At 49.2% G+C, this 22,897-nt stretch overlaps 1 protein-coding gene across 2 annotated transcripts in view; it reads left to right on the top strand.

Annotated features, from left to right (window-relative positions):
- The first annotated feature begins 7,610 nt into the window (after window positions 1-7,610).
- The window catches only part of RCSD1 (RCSD domain containing 1), a 65,267-nt gene continuing 49,980 nt past the window's right edge, over window positions 7,611-22,897 (top strand). Inside the window, exon 1 of one of the 2 annotated variants that reach the window (XM_088017133.1) lies at window positions 7,611-7,688. In XM_088017133.1, coding sequence (XP_087873259.1) covers window positions 7,626-7,688 — 63 coding nt within the window. In that variant the 5' untranslated portion in view covers window positions 7,611-7,625. Of the gene's footprint in view, window positions 7,689-8,142; window positions 8,262-22,897 lie in introns of those variants that run through there. The other variant, XM_088017134.1, reaches the window with a different exon arrangement.

The raw sequence follows: 22,897 nt of genomic DNA, 5'->3' as shown, positions 1-22,897 counted from the left end.
GTTGAAAAATGAGCATGTAGTGTGCAGAAAACTTCCTACTTTGGGACTCCTGGGTGGCTCAGTCGGTTAAGCCTCTGCCTTTGGCTCAGGTCGTGATCCCAGGGTCCTGGGATGGAGCCCCGCATAAGGCTCTTGGCTCAGCTTGGAGCCTGCTTCTCCCTCTGCTGCTCCCCCTGCTTGTGCTCTCTCTCTCTCTCTCTCTCTGACAAATAAATAAATAAAATCTTTAAAAAAAGAAAAAGAAAAAGAAAACTTCCCACTTCATTCTTTGCCTGTTGTCCGTGTCAAGAAAGCAAGGGGAGGAGAGGTAGGTGGGACCTGGACACTATTCTTTCTCATAGCGTGCTTCACTTTATTGTGTAGAACCATTGCAGATATTTATTTTTAAGGCCATGTGGGTAACCTCCAGCTTTGGACAAGCTCCTGCCCAATCCAAGAAACTGATTCATATTAGTAAATGTCTTTACTGGCAAAACTGCAACAGCACTTAACATTACTAAAAATATCCTAAAAGAAATTGTGATATGAAAGTACTCTATGAAAATATACTTTAAAAAAAAGAAAATGTACTTTTATTTCTGTCAATATGATCCACTTTCTTTCTAGGAGAAATCAGTTTGTTTTTTTTAAGATTTTATTTATTTATTTGACAGAGAGAGACACAGCGAGAGAGGGAACACAAGCAGGGGGAGTGGGAGAGGGAGAAGCGGGCTTCCCGCGGAGCAGGGAGCCCGATGTGGGGCTCGATCCCAGGACCCTGGGATCATGACCTGAGCTGAAGGCAGATGCCCAACCGACTGAGCCACCCAGGCGCTCCTAGTTTTTTTTTCATTTTAAGAATAAGGAAAGAGGGGTGCCTGGGTGCCTCATTCGATTAAATGTCCAACTTTTGGTCTCGGCTCAGGTCATGATCTCAGGGTCGTGAGACTGAGCCCCACACTGGGGCTCCACACTCAGCTCGGCGTCTGCTTGTCCCTCTCCCTCTGTTCTCCCCTGCTCGCAAGCTCTCTCTCTCTCTCCCAAATAAATAAATAAATAAAATCTAAAAAAAGAAAAAGAATCAGGAAGATAAGGGTGCTTGGGTTGCTCAGTCTGTTGAAGGTCTTGGTTTTGGGTCAGGTCATGATCTCTTCATGGGTTGTGGGATCAAGCCCCGCATCAGGCTCCATGCTCAGCATGTCTGCTTGAGAGTCTTTCCTCCTCCCTCCTGCTCTGCTCCTCCCCCTGCTTGTGCTCACTCTCCCTCTAAAAATGAGTAAATAAATAAAATCTTTGGGGGTGAAAAAAAGAATAAGGAATGATAGAGGATGAGCCACATCTGCTGCCCAAAATTCAGATAGGAATGAAGACACTTCAAATTCTGACAGTGATTACTCTGATTTTTTCAAACTAAATTTTTGTCTTCCCCAATAGGTATTATTTAGTTCTCCTACTCTCTTTTTCTGCCTCATATTCTCCCATCTCCGTTTATCTGTGTGTGTGTGTGCGTTTCTCTCTCTGTCCTTCCATGCCAGTCTCTTTCTCCACATCTCCACTGAACATTTTTTTGAGGAATGCTTCTTTGCCTATGCTGGTATGGATGTCTGATTTTGTCTTCTTGTAAGTTTGTATCTATCTTAATCATTTGGATGCTTTCAGCTATCACAACATACTGTGCTCAAATGGCTTAAACCACAAAGAAATGTGTTACTTCACGTAAGAAGAAATCCAGGGGATAGTCCCTCTACAATTGGCCAATTCAGTGCTTCAACAGTTGTCGGGTTCCTTATTTGATGAATATTTACTGAAGACCTATTTGTGCCTGGCCTTGATTTAGGTACATGGGATATACACTGACCAGGAAAGAAACAAAAATCCCTGTCTTCGTGGAGCTTGTCTTCTGGCTTTTTCCAGCTTTTCTCATGGTAGCAAAATAATTGCTATAGTTCCAGACATAGTATTAGCTAAGAAAACACCCTATATTTATAGGGCATCTCTTCCTCTGTGTTTCCTTATCCAAAAGCATAAAGATTTCTCCTTTTATCTCATTGACCAAAATCTCACTTATTTCTCTCTAAACCAATTTCTGGCAAGAGGAATGTTATTTCCATGATTGGCTTAGACTGTTCAGGATTTACTTCTTTACTGAGGCTTAAAAAAAAGGGGCGCCTGGGTGGCTCAGTCGGTTAAGTGTCTGCCTTCAGCTCAGATCATGATCCTGGGCTCCTGGGGTCAAGCCCACATCAGGGTCCTGCTCAGCAGGGAATCTGCTCTCCCTCTGCCCCTGATCCCCGCCCCCACCCCCACCCCCGTGTGGGGCACAGGGTCTCTCTCCCAAATAAATAAAACCTTCAAAAAATATATACTTTTTAATTAAAAAAAAAACAAAACACTGATACCAGGTGCCGCTCCCTATTGACAAGTGTGGGGCCCAGGCATAGATTTTTTTTTTTTTCAAACCTCCTTGGGTCATTCTAATTTACAGCCAGAGATGAGGCTCGTGCTCAGGTGCTCTGCATGATACAATAAGGTTCCTTGGAGGGCTGCATAATTTCCTTTCTAAACATGGAATCTGCCTCAGAAGAAGAAGGCCACAAACCGTTGGGGCCTGCAGACTACCCCCTTTGGGTTTTTGTCAACTCTGTTTCTTGGCATTGATAATCAGACCAGTGTCCTCGCTGGGCTTCCCCCTGCCCCACCCTGGGAAATCCCTGATGGGGCCTTCTCTCAGCTTTGGACACCCAACCCCTTCCTCAGTGCCCTGGAGGTGAGCACAGTCTCCGTCAGTGTGTATAGCCTTCCCTCAGTCCAGTTCGGCTTTTCATTTTCTTCTTTAAAAAAAAAAAAATTAAATCTCTCCTCCAAAATCGTAAAGATACATGTGTTTGCTAAAACCCCGCAAAGATATTTGTACAAAGAAAGGCTTGAATAGTCTTCCCCTTCCTGTCTCCATCCCCTGTCATACAAGAAGACTAGGTGCTCTCTGCCTGTTGCCTCTCTCCATCACCGGGGACACCAGGCCCCTGGCCACCTGGGGGTGTCTGGGGTGGGGGTGGATCGGGGAGGCACAGATGTGGAGGGACTGGGCAGGGAGTCTGTTGAAATCAAACAAATGGGACAGTTCAATTCTTCCCCCCACCACCTTTTTCCTTCATGTTTCAGTTTGAAATAATTTTAAGCATCGAGAAAAGCTATAAGGTTAATACAAAGAATTCCCACATATCCTTCACCCAGGATTCCTTTTGCCAATTATCCTAATAATTTCTCTTTTTTTCAGCTCTTTTGAGGTATAATTGACTAATAACACCGTAATATACTTAAAGTGTACATTGTCGCGATTTGACACATGTATATACAATAACCCTTTAATAGACTCTATAGTCAAAGGGGCTAACCCAGAGCCACACATTGAACCAGTGGTCCTGTCACTTTCATCTCCTTCAGCCTAGGACCCTTCCTCGCCCTTCCTTTGACTGTGTTTGGAAATGATAGACCAGTCACTTTGAGGAATGTCTTCTTATGTAGCTTCTCCAATGTTTCCTCATGTTTAAATTCAGTTTATGCACTTTGGGCAAGAATATTCCAGAAGCGATGTTATGTTCTTGTATCCCATCGGGTAGCGTGTAATGTCAATCTGTCCCACTGTTGGTCATGTTTACTTCGATCACTTGATTAATATATCTGTCAGGTTCGTTCTCCGTAAAGGTACTTTTTCCCCTTTATAATTAGTGAGTACCTTGTAAGGGAGGTATTTTTAAATTATGTAAAAATCCCATTCCTCGTCTCATTTTTACCCACTAGATTTAACATCCAATAGTATTTTTTACCTGAAATTATAACTATGATGATTGTCAATTTTCCTCTAAACTTTATGTTTGTTCATTGGTATTGTGCTGTAAGAGCTTTCTCTTCTACTCACTCCCCTGTTTGTATCAGTTTGGACTCTTGAACTTCTACTTTATTTCATGGGTTATACCTCACTGCTATCATTATTTCTTTTGATCCTTATATTATCCCCAAATTATCCCAATATTGCCAGTGGGAACTCCTGCAAACAGAGTTCTGTGTCCTTTTAACACTTCTCTGTCATTCATTGAGAACTTCCATGTTTTCTGTCAAAACAAGATGTTCCAGGCTTATCTTGTTTGTTTGTTTTTAATCTGCCCCAGCCCTATAATCAGTCATTTTCTCCCAGAAGCCCTGGTTCCTTTAGTGGAGAATGGTATTTAGAAACCAAGATCTGGGCTCTGTGTGCACTGATTGCTACTGGGATGTCACAGCTCCTAGGTTCCCTCGGTGGCTCAAACTAAGAAATATATGCATGTATCTATCTATATACATTGGTATTTACAGCTATCTAGAGACTGCAAACCATGATGTCACACCCACACCTCCCATTCCAGTCCAGTGCCAGAGTTCATCCTAGGCCAGTCTAGTTCATTCTAGTCCCCCCACCCAACCCCTGCATGTTTGTTCTTCCCTTGCCCAGAAGCCTGGCTCCCATAGGCCTCAATATATCGACTTATTTGCTCGGTTTCCCTATGTAGCCAATCTCCTGATCCCCAAAGGGCCAGTCAAAAGCCTTCCTCATGAGGTCTCCAATCCCTGCTGACTGTAGTCTGCACACATGAACGTCTTCCCTGTGGTCCCACTGCTACCCTGCTGCCTTCCTCCTCAATTTACCTTCCACACATTAAAAACAGCTACCGGGGCGCCTGGGTGGCTCAGTCGTTAAGCATCTGCCTTCGGCTCAAGTCATGATCCCAGGGTCCTGGGATCGAGCCCCGCATCGGGCTCCCTGCTCAGTGGGAAGGCTGCTTCTCCCTCTCCCACTCTCCCTGCTTGTGTTCCCTCTCTCGCTGTGTCTCTCTCTATCAAATAAATAAATAAAATCTTAAAAAAAAAAAGACAGCTACCATCTTCCATCTTCTGCCATCTGGGAAACCCTCCAGTGCCTCTCCTTAAACACATAAAAAACATGCTTTCATGTCAGTGTTTTCAACGCTGTTCCTTAATGATAGTCACTTATGGTAGAATTCACTGTTTTGTTTTTACCACATTCCCAGAATTTAGGGCGGAAGTATATACATTAATATTTGCAGTCATGAAGGAATGTTTGTTTTTTTGCTCTTAATTTTAGAAACGGTTAATCAGCAGCACAGTGTGGTCACTTACTAAGAGCTGATTGATCGAGTTCTTGACAATTCTGCTCAAAAACTAATTAAATTACAGCTTAACTTATCATGGCCTTCCGTGATCTTTTCTCCCAGGGGGTCTTTTCTCCCGTTGGAGACCCATCTATGGAAAGGGCTTTGCCTTTGATTTAACGACAAAGATGCTACTAATCTGCTCCACTTATTCATTTATGCACTCATTCATTCACCAAATATCCATCGAGGACCTGCTATGTACCTATGGTTGTCCGTGGTAACATGGGATCCACGACACACAGACTCCCCTGTCCTAGCTACGTCTCTAGTGTTCCTTGTCTTCATCCTGCACTCTCCTCTATTTACTGCCTAGCTGGTCAGACTGCAAGCGTGTGTGAAGGGGGCGTGGGAGAAAGTAAAGGAAGTGGGTCCTGGTGAGACAACCAGCCCCCCCAGAGAGGGAGGGGATCCACCTCCTCAGAGCCACTTTCCCTTCCCCTTAGGCTGTCAGAGCAGCAAGTCACAATCCCAGGTGACCCAGCAAAAATAGAGTGTTTACCAGCTCGGTCATCTCCACTCTGGCTTCTGGGGATCTTCTGGAGGGGCAGGAGGGGGAAAAGAGAGGAGCACACCCCCCCGCACCTACTCATGGCTGCCGAAACTGAGCTCTGGGCTGTCTCGCCCTTCCACCCCTCTCTCCGCATTTTCCATTCCTTCCTCCAGCGAAGGCCTCTGCCTGGGGCCCAAAGAGCTACAGAGCAGCTTTCCACTCTGCAGGTCTTGAGACCCCAGAGCAAAGCCCAGAGCATGACAGAGGCCAAGCTTGTTTGCGCTGTGGGTCACGGGTTCTCACTGGGCAAGGGAAGGCCTGAGCAGGGCGTGGGGTGCAGCTGCAAGGTACTTCGGGTGGTTGTGATGCTATCTGGGCCTAACCGTTTCCTTTGGGTAGGCACTTCCGCCCTCCTGTTTGTGAAGCCAGAAACCTGTGCTGGGGCAGCCCCATTCTGAGCCAAAAAGAAGACTAGTGGAGGCAGAAAGAAAAAGGCGCCATGAGTCAGGGTTAGAAGACATGGTAAGAGACTATGTTCCTATCACCCGCTCGGTCCCGCACCTTTAAAAGGAAGAAAAGAGTCACAAGCACAAGGATGCATTGTAAGGTACCAGGAAATTTCCTTTCCTGCTGCCAACTCTGCCCTAGGGTTCTCGCCTCTCTCTCTCTGTGCGACTGAAATGGGAGGGGAGTCACCCTTAATTCCTAAGGGCAGGGGGCCCGTTCGTGGGTCCCCGGAATGCCCTGCTCTAAATAAAAGAAATATCTGGTCCCTATTCATTTGAGCTTGTACACAAAGCTAAGCATTACAAAAATAGCTACTCTTCTCAGAGTGCCGACTACACTGTAGAGGTCAGGAAGCTGAGGATCAGAGAGATTAAGTGACTTGTCAGAGGAAACCCAGCTAGAAAGTAGAGCTGGAATTCAACCTGCAGTCCATTTCTGGAAATTGAGGTCTTGCCCCTATGTTCAGAACTGGAAAACGCTTTGGCATTTGGGCTGTTAGTGTTTTAGAAAGTCAGGCTTTAGAAGGTTCTATGATAGGAAGAAGGTCATGTTTCTAAGACTGGTACCCAAAGCAGCAATCTAAGTGCCTGAAAGACCCACCCATAGTGTTGGGATGAAGAGCTGAATCAGAGCAGGTTTTCCTAGTGTGAGCAAACTCTCCACTTGTTTGCTTTTTGGGATTCTCCGTATATTTCCCTTCACAGGGCTCACCCTGGCCCACCCTGCTGTTGCCCTCTGACACTGCTAGTCCCTGGTAGGGAGTGAAGTTGGGTGAGGCCTTGGGATGGGGGCAGGGCAGGCAACCGGACACGGAGGCACCCCTCCCTGACAGCCAATCCCCTTGTATTCACAGTCTTGCACGCATCTCCCCTCTTCACTCTGTCCTGGGGAGAGGGATCCAGAACCCAGGGCTGGTGGCCAGTACACAAGCTGGTAGCAGAGAAAGCACCTACTGCAGATTCCAGGTCCCACATCCCTCCCACGCAGCCTCCTCTTCTTCAGCCTCTTCGCAGCAGCCGGGATGACTGGAACAGCCCTGGGGGAGGGCTGCAATGCTGGGTCTTATGGGAATCGGATGTTCAGAATCCTGCCCTTTACTCTAATAGGAACGGCAAAAAAGGCCCTTTAGCAAGCAGCACGTGGGAGCTGAAATTCCCACAGAATCCAATGCATCAGTCAAATCAAGGGGAGAGAAAAAGATTTAATGCTACATGGAACTTGAAAATCCTTGCTTGGACTCCTTGTGGTCCTTCACACCCCCCCCAAACACCTCCCCCCACGCCCCGTACACAGATAAGAGATGGACAGATTGATCGGTGTTTCCTGAAAACGGGACCGTGCACGTGGAAAGAACAGGAGATGAAAAATAGGAAAGGGGGTCCTGTGGGTTCCACACAGAGCGCTGAAGACTCTGTTGAAATAGCTCCGGTCCTGGGGCCATGAGAGAACACAGCCGCATCGAAGGTCCTCTCAATCCCACGCAAGAATGCCGGGAAACCCAGGTATGACATGAATGCCATAATTTTTTTTTAAGGAGGAAAGAGAGCAATAAGGATGCACGTAAAAGAAGGAAACAGAAAAGAGGGGAGATAAAAAGAATAAAATAACAGCTTTAACTTAGAGGGCAAGAAAAAGGTATTTTAAAGGAGGGCGAGGTTGAGAAGGGCTGGGACCCCGGCAAAGACCAGGGTCCTGCAGAAACTTCGCGAGGAAGAGGGGCCAGACGGCTGTCCCATCCCCATGTTTGGGCAGATTAATGGAGTCGTGACTCCCTCGCTCGAGTCCTGCCCTGGGAGGGGACAGTATCTGTTTAGATTTGTGTCTAAATTTAAACCCTGATCGCCGGCCTCCCTCCCCCGCTCCCCACCCCTTCCCCCTCCCGCGGCCTCCCCCTTCCTCGTGCTCTCGCGCAGGGCCGGGCCGCCGGCAGTCCCGAGGCAGGCAGCCGCCGGCGCGCCGCCCGCCCCCCACCCCGCCCCTGCCCTGCGCGCCGCAGCCCCGGGTCCGGCGGGCGCGGGGAGCCGAGCGGACAGCGAGCGCGGCCGCCGCGGAGCCGGCACCTGGAGGCCATGGAGGTAAAGCGCGGGGCGGGCAGCGCGGACGGCGGGCGGCGGCCGGGGCGCACGCAGCTGCGGGGCTCGGGGCGGGGAGCGCGGGACTCCGGCCGCCCAGGCGGGGAAGGAGGGCAGATGCGCCCGGGGCTCCCGGGACACCCCGCCGGGCAGGCCGGGCGGCGGGAGGTCCTCCGAGGGAGGGCGCGGGGGCAGGGGGGAGGGGAAGGGGGCCTCCGGGGGGGCGGGGGGGGGTCCAGGTGCTGGGTTCAGGACGTCTGTGCTTCAGAAGTACGAAGTTAGGTGCAGCGACTTCGTAAATGGGCGAACATGTGGGCCAAAAAAATCTCAATAAAGCAGAAGCCCCTGAATCTGGAGAGTCTGAAGAGATGGGTATTGAAAGAGAAACAGAGCAGGCGACGGACGTGAGGCGCTTCTGTGCCAGGCTGCGGGCTTCCCTTTTCGACTGAAGATTGACCTTTAGGAGAGTCCTCTTGCCTCTCAAGTCCCTCTCTGGCCGTCACATCTTCTGTCAGAACTTTCTGAAAAGCTCCCCTCGCGGGCAGTCAAATGGCGCTGTTTCTGATCAAACTTGAGACTCCCGTGTATGTCCCTGCCTTCTGAGACTGGCTGTGTCAAGGGGTGCTGGCCGCATCTGTGGGGTGCCGGCGGCTTCTTTCCTGGCGCTGTTCCCACCCCAGTGGGGTGCAGGCGCCACCCGCCAGTGGAGGAATGCCCCGTGTATTCCCCTGTCCCGCCCTTCTCCACATTTTGAGGCTTCCATAGATTTTCCCCTTGAAACGGAGACCTGACGTTTAGCCCTGAGCCAATCTTAACAGGACGGGGCTTTTGAAAAAGATGAAAGGAGAAGGTGCAAATGTTAATGTAGCTTCTAAGGTGATTCCCACCCACACTCAAAAGGAAGACTGTTCCTCCTGAGGCTGTAGTCACAGTGTTCCTTCCTTCCCAGCTCCAGGCTCTGCACCGGAGCCCTGGCTGGCTCTCCTGAGCTAGACCCCTCCTGGGCCTGTGAAGCCCTGTGACTTCTCTGCAGGGCTCTCGGTCTGTCCTGAGCAGGCATCCTGCATTCAGGCATCTAGCTCGACTTTGTTGTTGTTTTCAAGGAACAGGGACCATTTTCAGGGAGCCTTTAGAGTGTGGGATCCACCCTCCTTGGAAACATTGGCAAATCAGGGAAACTCATGCAGATTAGGGCTGGGGAAGTGTGGTGGGGACCACACAGCAAAGCTCAGCAGGTGGTGTCCAGGTCTGCTCAAAGACCATCCAAGCCCAAAGCATCAGGATTCTCTCCGGCTGGCTACAGCTTCAGGGCAGAGGAGGGAGATGGCCCAGGGGGGTGCCCAACTTGTCAGGCGGGGTGAATGAAGCCTCCTAAAGAAGTTGCTTCAGAAGTGGGTACCCTCCTCTGGGAGAGTACAAGGGGCTTCAGGCCCTAGGCTAGAGGTTCGATATGATTTAGGACCCACCTAATCTCTTGCAGAAATGGATTGGGGATAAGAGCAAAGCAAGCCTTAGGAGTGAAAGCATGTTGCTGCTTGGGGGGCCAAATGCGTGTGTGAAGCCAAATTCGTGTGTGAACTTTGTTCTCGGAAGACACAGAGGGACTCATTCCACAGAGGCACTGTCTTCTCCCTCAGTTGAGGAAGGAATGGTGTGTGGTAGAGGCCCTGAAATTGTCACCTGAGCAACTTCCCGTGTGGCTTGGGGCTGGGAAAAGACAAGGCCCTCCGGTCAACATCTACAAAGGGAGACGGGTGGTAACTGCTGGGGACATTTTACCAAGATGGGGGTTGGGAGGGAATTGCTCAGCCAGCCAGGAAGCCTGTCGGTTTGCCCTGAGTCTGCTGATTGGCAGTGACTGCTTTTGAAGTTTTCTTTGTCAAAACGACTGAAAAAAGAACTGCAGCTGCTAGCCCTGGAAAAGGAAGTAAAGAGGAAACCGAGAGGCTGGGGAAGTGATGATTCGTAGCCAGGAAGTAAACTTTTTATGGTGGGACATGATATGCAGGAGTGGGATTTGGGAACTCCTGACAAATCTCAGAGTAAACCCCTCTTTTGAGAGATGAAACCGTCTTTTGAGGCATGAAGGCACCACTCTATTTGGGGAGAAACTGAGTTATATGACTTCTCAGTATTAGGAATTCAAGCCAGATCAACAGGGCTTACTCAACATTCATTCTCTAGAACCCACTTATCTCTTGGAAGTCTTTGGGAAATCTGTTCTTTTTTTTAAGTCACTGTTATCAATATCAGTCATTACTTCAGCCCTCATTAAGCCCTCTGGAATAAACAAGATTAAGATGCCTTTTAAAAGCTCACAGTGCAGTAGGGCAAATGAGACTTACTAGATCCTGTCATGTATGTATGAGTTTTCAAACATGTAAATGCCAAACGAATGACTACTGCAGACGCTAAGTATGCTGGTGTTTTGAGGTGAGACCTGGCAGAAGCCTTGAAAGAATAGTGGGTGGTGAGGAGGAGAAGGCATAGGAATGGGTACAGGGAGAACATGTCAGCTTTGTTCAGGAAAGTAGGCCAGTTGGCTGAGAGGAAGGTAGGGAAGCAGCAAGAGAAAAAAATGAAAGTAATAAGATAAAAACCACAGGGCCTCCAAGTGTAGTGGATGCTGGCCAAGTGGGTGAGTGGGAGCCGGAATCCAAGCCATCGGAGGAAAGGGTTACTTTTTCTTCATACAAAGTCTCCTTGTCTAGCTGTGCCCCCAAAGGGGTGCCTTTTTCTAATTCAGGCAGAGGCCAGCTGCAGGCCTCCAAGGCCAGATACGGGATGGCCCTGGGTTCTGCTCCACGGAGAGTAGGAAACTCCACAGGGCATTTAGTAAGATGGTGGTCATGAGGAAGCAGGGATGAACTGGCAGAAATGCCAATTCATAGAGTGAGCAAGGGAGCCAGGCTGAGAAGCTTCTCTGAGTGTCCATGCAGATTCTGCCTTCAAGAGAAAATAAGGATGGAAAAGATGGAAGAGTAAGGTCCGTGTGTCCAAGGAGAAATCAGAAGTGACATCTGTGTTTGAGCTCACCAGGGTGCCCAGAAGGGTGGAGTTCCCGAGACACCAAGGAGAATAGTGCAGCTTTTACCTAAGCCTATAAGCCCTTTGTAAGCAGGATCTGTCCTGTTGGTCCTCCGGTCTCCAGAGATTAGCACAGTGCCTCGAATTATAATCCTCTCACTTCTCAAGAAAAGTTTTCTCGGTAAATGAAGTAAGAGAAACAGGGAAGTCCTTGATGTCTCAGTGCACCGCTCCAGTGCCTTAGCCTGGGAGGCCTTGGCAGATGCCCTCAGACCCCGTGGCTCTCTCCCCGAGCACTTTGTGCAAGCTGGGCCCCAGTACTAGGCCGACTTGTCACTGCCCAGCTGGCTCTCTCCTTGGAAGGCCCAACAGACACTCAATAAATGCTTTTTGAATGAGTAAATAAATGACTGATGATGGGAGAAAGATGAGATTTTTTTTTTTTTTAAAGCAAAGTTTAGGTATATTGGTTTTGAAATGCCCAGCACTCCCCGAGAAATACAGACCTCTTAGGATGCAAATAGGATTCTTCTTTAGAAGAGCTAATGGGGGACATCACTGTGGATAGGAGCCCAGAAGAGAGAAATAAATAGTAAAGAAAGATATGGAGACTTAGGACATCCATATTAAATTAATATTCTTAGTTGTTTAACTATAAATTGTAGGCCCTACCAAATAACCTGAGAGTGCTTGCAAAGAGTTTAATCTTCACGGATGAAATCCTTCATTTGTTCAATGAGTAGGAGACACATGAAAATTAAACTTATTTCCCACAACCACGTGTCTACTATTTAGTTGAACATATGAAGGATTTCATCTGTGAAGATTAAACTTTCTTGCCACTAAACAGATAATCTCTAATTTAGATGGGGACAATTAATGAGTCCTTTTCTTTGAGGCTACGCCAAGTCCTTTCCAGATATCATCTGTTCTTCGTCCATTTATTCAGTATTTATTGAGCATTTATTCCATACTGAACCTTGTGGTTGAAATGTTACTTAAAAATCACTGGGCTATCATGTCTTTTTCTCCTCACAGACTGTCAGTATTACTGACGATGACAGAGAAAGAGAGGGAGGGACAGAGAGTGTCTGTGTACCCGTGTGTGTCCCTGTGTATATAATGTGTTCAATTTGTAACCTACTTTTTCACTGATTTTTTTTTAATTCATTAAATTTTTTTTACCACAATTTCACCAACAGCCTTTGCTGTTTTTGGACCCACCCTCTCGCTGAGCCATATGTTGGCTGCTGGCTGGAGCTTGTGGGTCATAATTAGGGATCGCATGGCCTCTGGAAGTTGGGGTTTAGCTCGGAAGACTTGTGGGCATCCCCAAGTACCCTCACGTTCCTGTGTGGCTCCCGGGTGCTCTGTGGGACCCCCAAAGTAACACTGGCTTCCACTTAGCCGCCACCTTTCATTCACTGGCCTGCAATGACAGGGGGCATTTGGGGCAGTCCGACTGGAAGGGCCCAGGCCGGATCACAGGAGGGGTGAGTGTGCATTCCCGGGATGGAGTCAGGTTTCAGAGCCTGATCCGCAGTGCCTGCTCGAGGCAAGGAGAGCCAGAGCAGGGTGCCGTGGGAAATCTGAACGCTAGTGGCTCAGCGGCCCAGTAATCTTATCAGGGCCATAGGCGAAAGCATTTTTGTTCCAGAGAAATCTGAAGGCAGCCCTGCCTTCCTCTAGTAATAGCTTTAGGTTTGCAGCCAGCCTGACCACCCTGACTCGACTCACTAGAATCAAAACATTTCAGAACTGTGGGTGAAAGGATACCTTCTCTAGCTGCCCCCGCCACGTTGTGAGGGAGAAAAGAGAGCCACCGAGGCTGCTGGTGGACCTTTGGAAAGCCAACAGCTTGCAGTGTTTCTCTCATCTGGGGAGCAGAGCAGCCTAAACCTTAAGAAGTAAGATCATCAGTTTCATCACAAAAGCAATATCCACCTCATGTTTGGCCTTCGGGGTGTTATGTAGACATGTTTATTTCTCTGTGCAAAAGAGGATACAAGGATCCTGCTGATACAGGGCTCAGGCTTGGTGGCCACCATCAACCTCACTGCTCTAGGACTTTCCAGGAGCTCATCTCCTGAATGGATCTGCCCTTGTATGCCGGTCATTTGGGCAGTGAGCTCCCCATCTTCTTCCTTTCGGGCTTCCTGAATACGTGTCTTCTGGGAATTGTGGAAAATGACTGACGAGCCCGTGAGGCCCCCCAGATCCTTTTTGGAGAGGAGGGGCTCCAGCCACTGCAATCACAAGGCCCAGTACCTCCTTGGGGAGGTGATGTGGACATGCACAACATGCAGGAGACACTTGTGAGATGCCATCAGAGCCCATCCTTAATGGATAATGTTGGCACCCCCAGGCTGGAAGCATGGAGAAATTCCAAACACTGGAACTCAGCTAAGCATCTGCATTGTCAGATGTCCCCAGCCCTTTGTTTCGAAACTGCTTGTGCCATATCAGGGCCACCCTCCTGGCCTCAGGGTAGCAATCATAGCCCTTTCTCAGACTGGCTCTTCTGTAATCCATCGCTAACAATTCACAGGACACCGCACCCTCACTCTTTAATTAGGTCCAACGGACATGGATTGAGGCCAGGCACCGGGGACACAAAGATAAATGTCTCACTCCGCCCAGCCTTGAAGAACTCAGGTCTAGGAGTGGGGCAAGCACCTAACAGGTGAGTGCAGAACAGAGGTGTGAGCTCGCAAGGACAGAGGAGAAGCGGTGTACCCAGCCCAAGGTTCAGGGGGGCTTCCTGTTAGAGGCAGTTTCTAAGTTAGGTCTTGAGGGATGAGGAGGAGTTGTAGTGCAGAAAATTGGGACGAGCATTCCAGTCAGAGGGAATGACGAGAGCAAAGCCTCTGGTTCTAGAAACAACATGGTGTGCCTGGGGGGACTCCCCGCAGTTCATTCCTGGAGGACAAAGCGAGATAAAGGTATTTGAAGTTGGGGGACTGGATGAAGGATACAGAGAAATAGAAGTTACCGTTCCTGCCTTAAAGGAGCTCTCTTCTATTTGGGGAAACAAGATGTACACACGTGACGTGACATACAAAAATATAAGATAGTATCTTGATAATTTCTCAGGTATGTAGGGGTTCAAAGTCAGCTTCTCTAATGGCAGCTAGAGAAAACTTGCTTCCTCTGCTGGGGATTCCCCCCCCAAATGTGGCAGCCTCCTGGCAGCCCTGCGGGTGCACGACCATGGGGACTTCAACCTAGTGATGAGGTGCACTGCATTGGGCCTGCACGTACACGCTCTTGCTGAGGAAATCCACTTGAAACAGGCTCCAGGCCCCAAGGGAATGCCTTTGGTCAGCCTCACCAAAAGCCACCGCCATGGCACTCGCCTCCATCAGAAAGAGGCCTCTGGGAACAGCCATGCTCACGAAAAACCGCCTTGTCCTGTTCACACCTTTACCTGCAGCCCCGCTCATTCCTCCCACCGTGGTCGCACATCCTGTGCATGGTCTGAAAAGCCAGCATTTCTCCTCTTCGGCCCAAGGCAGCGCAAGGACAAGCTGAGGTGGGCCCAGTAACAGCAGCCAACCACAGGCACCAGCCAGGGCTGGGCCCAGCAAGCCCAGCGCAGCAGAAACAGGAAGCTGAGCCTTGCGGCCGCTATTACACAACCCCAACTCCCACACCAGAGGTCACCAAGAATTTACATGTCACAATATGCCACAGAGGACTGAAGGCCTCCTCGGGTCCTCCCCTCCAGACCCCCACTGGCTCGTTCTTTCCAAGCACATGAGCTAGAGGGCAGGTCTCCCACCCCCACCTCGCCCCACCTCTGCAATGCATTCCCAGGCTTCAGGTCCCTGGCTCATCTTGCTTTTGAGGTACACTTCGATGGATAATGGGAAATCATTTCTGAGCAGCCACATCGATGTCAGTGTGGGGAGAAACCTAAAGCTTGTCATCTGGGTGATTCCTTCCACTTGTTGAATGCTTCCTAAATACAGATGTTTTGCGTAAGTTTATCTTTTTTAGTCCTCATAAAGTCTTGTTACCTCTGTTTTCTAGAGAAGGATGCTGGGGCTTCAGTATGATTAAATTATGTTCCCAAGGCCTAGAAGGTGACTACCAGAAGAGCCAACAGTGGAACCCACCCTATCGGGTGGGATCCTATGGCCCTATTCTTTCTCCTGCACTGGGGAAGCTCTGGCCACCTCCATAGTATGTGTGTGCTCACAGGGAGGCCCCAGGCCCCTGGGCCTGGCCAGTCCTCCTCCAGCTCAGGGCCAGCCCACAGTGGAGGCCAGGTGGCTCAAGGCATGGGGCTTTTAAGGTCTGGCAGAGATTCACTCTGAGCCCTCACTACGTACCTGAAAGGTTTCTGAAAGGTTCCAGCTGTATCGCTGGATGAAACTAGTGCGAACGTCTGTGGCAAAAAAAGGAAGTTTAAATAAAAATGCAATTTTAGGGCTTAGAGTTTTGAGAGCAAGAAAGAATGTTAGCAATTTCTCCAGTTCCCTTGGTTTTAAAGATGAGGAAACTACACATAAAAGCTTTACCGATGGTCACACTTTAAATCAGTCAGTGGCTAAGTCAGACCTAAGATGAAGGCCTCCCGGCCCTCAGCACAGGAACTTCCCCTGCACAGGGCGCTGTAGATCGTGTGTGGAAATCAGCTCTCATCATCACCGTCTCACTGCCCCATTTCTGTGTATTGTCTCCTTGAGGCTCTCCCAAGTCCACACTGGGGGTGCTTGGTTCTCTAGGCTTTACCTAGCAAGCACCATTATCTCTGGGGTGACACAGGCAGGGAGAGGAATGGCCTTTATTGTCATTCTTCTAGCCCGCAAGGGCAAGAGATCCAGGGCTGAGGCTGGGAGGCCCAACCCCACAGGTGCAGCCCTGTGCCTTGTTCCTATTGGTCTTCCTGGGAGAGCCCCTGACCCCTGTTTCCCAGTTGTGCCTGAATCACTTTCTGAGGGCTGGACTGAAGTCCTTGGGAGGAGAAGAACAAGGTTGGTTCCAAGCCCTTGTGTTTCCGAGGGGACATGAATGGGAGATGCAGGGAGATGGGGTGCCCCAGACCACAGCAGAATGCCAGGTTGCTGCCCACATGGGGAATCTAGAGCCAGTGAAGGGGGCAGGTAGAGGAGTTGGCTAGGACTGCCATCACACGGCTGCAAACTAGGTGGCTTAAAACAATAGAAATTTATCGTCTCGGTGCTAGGGGCCAGATATCTGAAATCAAGGTGCCCCAGGGCCACATTCCCTATGGAGGCTCTAGGGGAGAAATTGTTGCACGCCTCTTCTAGCTCCTGGTGGTTGCTTGAGGTTCCTTGGCTTGTGGCCACAGTAATCTCTGCCTCACACTCACTTCACCTTCTCTGCTCGTGTGCCTCTCATGAGGACGTGTGTCATTGGATTTAGGACCCACACTGATAATCCAGGGTGATTTCCACATCTCAAATCTATAACCCTTTACTAAATAAGGTAACATTCACAGGTTCCAGAGATTAGGATCACACATGTGTGATCATATCTTCTTGAGGGGCCACGGTTTAGGCCACCATTCAGCCCACGACAGCAGACAACTTGCTGTCCATTATAGGGGTGGGGGACTTGGGGGTTTGGCAGAGTGAATCCTTGGTTATTGCAGGCCATATTAAGACACCACCATCTCTGTCACTGCCCTCAAGTGAATTACCAGTGAATACTCATTGGTATCTGTCTTGTGACTGATTTCCTGCCTCTTGGGGAGCCTACAACACCCATATTGGGGTGGGTCACAAACACAGTTCTTTCTGGTCAGACCCACAGTTGGGAGAGGAGGTCCACAGGGTGCTATGGAGCATTTCCATGGGGCTATAAGGGTTATCTCTTCCCAATGAGATCAATATGGTGTTAGCAGCCTGGGAAGAGCTACTTAAGATCGTCCAGGATCATCGCCACCTTCAGAAATGATTGTGCCTGGCAAGATTATAAAACCGCATTTTGTGTGATCTCATTTGATATTCTGCTGTCAAATGCCTTATTCTTGATTCATCCCTTTATTCGTGTATTTAAGGACACGTTTTGAGCAGCTACCAAATGGGAACTAGGAAGACACAACACCTGCTCTCAGACCCATACAGTCTGAAGGTGGAGATGGGGCAGAGACGGAAGAAATGATACCAAACAATGTGATTGGCAAACAGTTTGGGGGCACATTGACAGGCACCTCTCAGGGTTCGGACAGGCTCATGTGGCTGAAAACAACACAGGCTTATTTCTCTCATGCTACACGTCTGTCAAGAGTGGGGCTGGGGGCTCTGCTCCATGTCACTGTTGTCCAGGTCACTGCAACATTGTCAGGTGTCATGGCAGAGGGAAGGAAAGTTCTGGAGGCCCTGCCCTCACTGCGGCTCTGGCCTGGAAGGGTCAGAAGTAGCCCACGGCTACACTCAACCACAGGAAAAAGGAGGAGCGATCCTCCCATGTGCCCTAAGTGATGAGAGCTGGAAGTGTCTAATGCACATCATCGGGGTCCTGGAAGAGTCTGACAGAACTTCCAGATCTGGTGATCATTGAACGGGGTCTGGAAGGAAGACTGTGTCTTTCAGGCTGACAAAGGTGTGAAGGCCGAGGAAGAAAACTTGTATCTGTGCCCCTCACGTTCATTACCTGGGAACTTACACAGGGAGTGTATCAGGAGATATTTTTCCTGATTTCCTATGGTTATTAATATTCATTAAGTGGATATTGTGGGAAATCGTAACATCCCTGAGTGTGTCTTCTGTAAGAAGGTTCTGGTGTTCTCTTTGCCCAATGGAAGGTGGCAGAGGGAGTGCAAAGAAGGTGACAGTGGTGAATATGAGCAGAGCTAAGCCTTCCACCGTAGGTCAGATGATGCACAAAACGTGAAGAAGGAAAGTACGATTTTACCACGCTTTCTTTTTAAAACATTCTCCCATAGCTCTTAAACTAAATGATAAGCTCTAAAAATCCCCCTCATTGGCGCTAGTTATCCTACAATGAGCACCGCAGGTATTCAACACACCCTTTTGAATGAGGACCAGAATACAGCATGAGGTAAGGCTTAAGGGCACAGACCCGGGAGTCACACAGCTGGCTTTGAATCCAGATTTTTCCAGTTTCTACTAGCCTGCGACCTCTCTGTGCCTTGGTTTTCCCATCTGTAAAACGGAAATAGGAATCGTACCTACAGGATTGGGTTGTTCTGAGGATTAAATGAGTTAATATTTGTGTAAAGTGCTTAGAACAATGCCTGGTGCCTATTAGGTGTGACGTGATTGTGCACTGGGGTAAATAAGTCGGTTTTCATAGACGCCCTTGCTTTGACTGGGACCCAGGATGGACAAGAAGACGTCCCAAGTTCTCCTCCAGGAGAGCGTGTGACTCCCTGAGTGTGTGTGGGTAGGGGGGTGGTTAGTGCAGACCTCCGCTGTTACAGCTTCTGGAGGAGGCCGGTCCTTGGGGCAGTACTGGAACAGTAAGTCCAGACCAGAAACTGGGAAATGGGGGAGACGCAGACATGGAACAGCAAATGCAGGCTGCAGGCTCCCACAGCAGCCACAGCCTGCAAGAGGAAGGGAGTATCATGGGCTCAATACATGCATTTCAGGGAAAGGGAGGGAAAAAGAGGAGACAGCAAGCATATTTTGTGGGTTCATCCTGATAGAGCAGTGAGTGAAATGAGGAGGGAGGAAATGGGAAGGAGACAGTCGGACCACTGAACTATTGCTCCCCTCCCTCTCCTCCCCACCCTCTCCCTCTCCCCCAACCCCCACCCTCTACCGCCCAACCCCTCCTTCTCCTATTCCTTGGTTACCTCTTCCCTGACCTGCCCCCACCTTTCACACCTGCTGGGGGGCTGACCAGCATGGGACGTGGGATTCTGAGACTGCTAGGGTAGCTGCAGGGATTGGAGGCTTTGCCGCTGACGTCCATCTCAGCTGACATTGATCCTGAGCTGTTGGCTGGGCTGAAGGAATTGAGGGCTTTCACGTGCCAACCAGGGTATTCCGATTTTTCAAACAGTTACATTACTTGTATTACGAAGGATTTTTTGGCAAGATGAATTCAGAGCAGGATGAGCTTCCTTGCCCAAAGTGTAGTGAGCTACACCTTGCATCTCAGGTTTTTCCTGAGGGGTGTCTCCAGGGACAGGCTCTGTCCTTAGCCCTGGCTTGTGAAACATTTTTGTTAATGACTTGGATGAAAAATAGAAAGAATCCAGATGACCCACAGCCAGGATAGCTAATATGCTACATGACATATTCAAGTTCAAGTTGATTTATATAGGGTGGGGTGCTGGGCCAAAACCAACCTAGTGAAATGCAACAGGGACGAATGTAAAGTCCTCTGCTTAGCTTTAGGAAAATGTCATGCAGCGCTATGGGAGAGACCTGACTTAGAAATACACATTCGTTTGGTCAGACTTCCACGTGTATTTATTGGGCCTACTGTAAGAAGATGCTGTTGGGATTCTCGGAGTCAAATATAAGGACAGTACTCAGTAAGCTGAAGGTTTAGTAGTGGTGGTGGGAAGCTAGACGATGCAGCTCTGAAGACATGCAAGGCACAGATTGTTATGTAAGCAACAAGACCACAGCGCTGGAGGACCTTCTCAGAGGAACAGCATCCTCAACTGGTGCAACTGGGTGAGGCTTCGTAGGAGGGCTGACTTCAGAGTGGGCACTGAACACTAGGAAGATTTTTTAAACAGGAGGCAGGGGTGCAGGGGCGAAGAAGGAACGGTGGGGAGAAGCTAATGTGATGAGGAGAAGGGGATGAAAGACGTGTGTGGGCAATGATGGGTACCTGCAGTAACCAATATGGAGGGTCTCTTAAGGGAGTGGGTGTGAGAGCAAACATGCATGTATGTGTACGTGCACACGGGGGCGTGCGTACAAATGTGCACACATGTGTACAACTACACGGAGGGGGCGTTCCTGCATACGGGGATGGGGAGGGGTAAGGTGGACACCGGCACAAAGACAGGATGAAACCAGACTGTGCTCTGACTAGAAAGACAATGTTGGTGCTGTGGGCATTCTTCAGGGGGAAATGAAGGCCCTCGAGGAGAGGGGCTCTCAGGGTCAGGGGGCGCCGGGAGGCCATACAACTGGTCCCAGCGTGCAGGGGGGAGCAGATGGAGAGGCTCTAGAGGCCGAAGTACCAGTCGAGGGGCTAAAGCATCAGTGAGAGATGGCCTGAGACTGGAGAGGCGAAGAAGCTGTGGAATAAACTGAGGGAGGGATCCCCAGGGGTTGGTGTTTGGTTGAAGGCTGCCGTGGAGGCAGCGGTGAGAGAGAAAGGTATGCACGGTGCACAGGGAGTGCACTTTCAGTCCGGGCGCAGGGACGAGAATGTTGCTGGTTTGGACGGGGAGACGCCACGTTTTGGTGGAGGCGTTGTCCGGACATTTAGCCCCAGAGCTTGGAGGGGCTTTGGGCGGAGACTCAGTCAGCGGCCACCTGCACAGAAGTGCTCTCTGAAGCAGGGGAGGTGAGAGCAACTGCACGGAATCAGGCCAAGGACAAGGCCATGGACACCCCTTGCCTGTGAGGGACACCAGGAGACTTAAGAACAGTGAAGGAGCACTTCAGTTTATATGCAGAGGGTGGGGAGTTTGAACCCACCATTAACTTCACACAAACTAACACTCAAGAAAAGAAAGGCTCCATCTCAGGCTTTCCCTCTGTACTCCCACCGATGTAGGACCTAGAGTTTCCACCCCGCACAAGCAGCCTCCCTAGGTCTCTCCTTGGTGGGACCCCACCTTCCTTCCCCTGGCTGTCTCTCACGCTCAAGGAAGGCAGGCCCTGGGGACCGGGATTGTGGTAGTCCAGATGGAGAGAGTGGAGGGAGAGGGGACAGAATTCTTCATCCACTGGGCAAAGGTCTTTGAAGTGCTTTTAGTGGCAATCAGGCCACAGGTCCCACCCCAGATCATTTATAGACCTCCAGCCACACATAGGGAAGGTCTGAATTAGGGATATTCTTGCTAGTATTTGTAAAACAATGTTAAAACCACGATTAACAAAAAAATCCTCTTAGAAAACCCTAGGACTTTGTGTTCAGGGTATTCGCTTTAGCTTTAAAATGTTATTTTATTATTAAACTAATATTACACATCTTAAGGTAAAATTGTAAACATTCATCCTCCTAAGGTAACTATTTTCTTCTTACTTCCTCGCACCTTTCTGATCCTCAATTTGAATCCCTTTATCATTTAAAAAAAAAAACAATTGGGAAAGACAAGTCCCCTTAATGCAACTACTTCCAACTTTGTGTGTCTTTATTACTTTCTGCCACATACATAGTTCTTACAAAATTGTAATCAGTGTATATGCAAGTCCGTATCTTCTGTCTTAATATTATTTCCAAGACAATACGCTTATTTGACATGGTCCTATTTTCATTTTAAATATTTGAATGGTATTCTGTTATACAAATATACCATAATTTATTTAATTCTTTTTCTATTTTGGGACATGGCATTTGCTTTCACTGTCTCCTTATTGTAAATAACAGAGCTATAAACAGTACATGTATCTTTTTTGTTGTTCTTTTGAATTATTTCTTTGGAAGCAATTCCCAGGAGTGGAATTATTAGGTCAAAAAAATATGAATGTTTTTATGGTTCTCAGTAAGTGTTGCCAAATTGGCCCCCTCCTTCCTTCCTTCCTTAAAGGCTCACTGTACCCGGTGGGCTCAAATTGTTGGCTCAGTGAGATGTGCCAGGAAGGGAACGTGAGCTGAGAGCGACCCATGGGGCCCGGGTCAGCGCAGAGCCCTGTCCTCCCAGGTACTCCTGTGGGTCCCTCTCCACCAGCAGGGAGGGGCAGTAGAAGGCAGGAAGGGGTTGTTGGCACCGTGGGAAATGAAGCAACAACCCGATACTTCCTGCTGGAGCAGCGGTAGATAGGGGGATATTACGTACCAGTGAGAGGGAGAGTGAGCAAGAACCACCAGAGCAGAGTGAGCGAGAACCTTACCCCCCGGTCAAGGATAGGGGCAGAACACCCTGAGTGTTGAGAATGGCCTCTAGGGAGCTGTGGGCTTGCTCCTAGGAAATCCTTCAGGGTCATGGGCAAGAGTGGTCTGGATTAGGGAGGAGAGACACTCGCTTGCTTCATGAATATTTAATGAGTGCCCACTATGTCAGGTTCTGTGCCGGAAATTCTGCACACAAAGGGAGTAAAACTTGAGCCCTGCCCTCAAGGAGCTTGCAGTCCAGTAAGGAAGTCAGGATTGCAACAGCGTGATCACCTCTCCTTCCAGGTCCGTGCTCAGGACACAGATCTGGGTGTGACCTGCAGGGAGGAAAGGTTTCCCAAAGGAGGTAACACCCGAGCTCAGGGCAGCAGGCTGAGGAGATGGAGAGCCTCTGAAGAGAAGGATGTTCCAGCTGGGGACGCAGGAGAGAGGGGAGTGCGTGAAGTGGCAGACCATGCAAGACCCCAGGAGCCTCTTTCAGACTTTGGTCGAGGGGGCATGAGGATTTCTCTGCAGGGGCACTTAGCTCACAATCACAACTCCAAGGGGGAGCCTGAGGGTCCTTGAAGCTGCATTTGTAGCTCATGCTTTTTAACGTAAATTGGATGTTTCTTTGGCATGACTGATGAGATTATGGGAAACTTAAA

The sequence above is a fragment of the Eumetopias jubatus genome, unplaced genomic scaffold (genome assembly GCF_037043125.1).
Source record: "Eumetopias jubatus isolate StellerSeaLion01/CBP00866 unplaced genomic scaffold, mEumJub1_p1.0 scaffold_12, whole genome shotgun sequence".
In the NCBI taxonomy this organism is placed as follows: domain Eukaryota; kingdom Metazoa; phylum Chordata; class Mammalia; order Carnivora; family Otariidae; genus Eumetopias; species Eumetopias jubatus.
The sequence above is the reverse complement of the archived record's forward strand: the minus strand, read 5'-3'. Positions and strand labels throughout refer to the sequence as shown.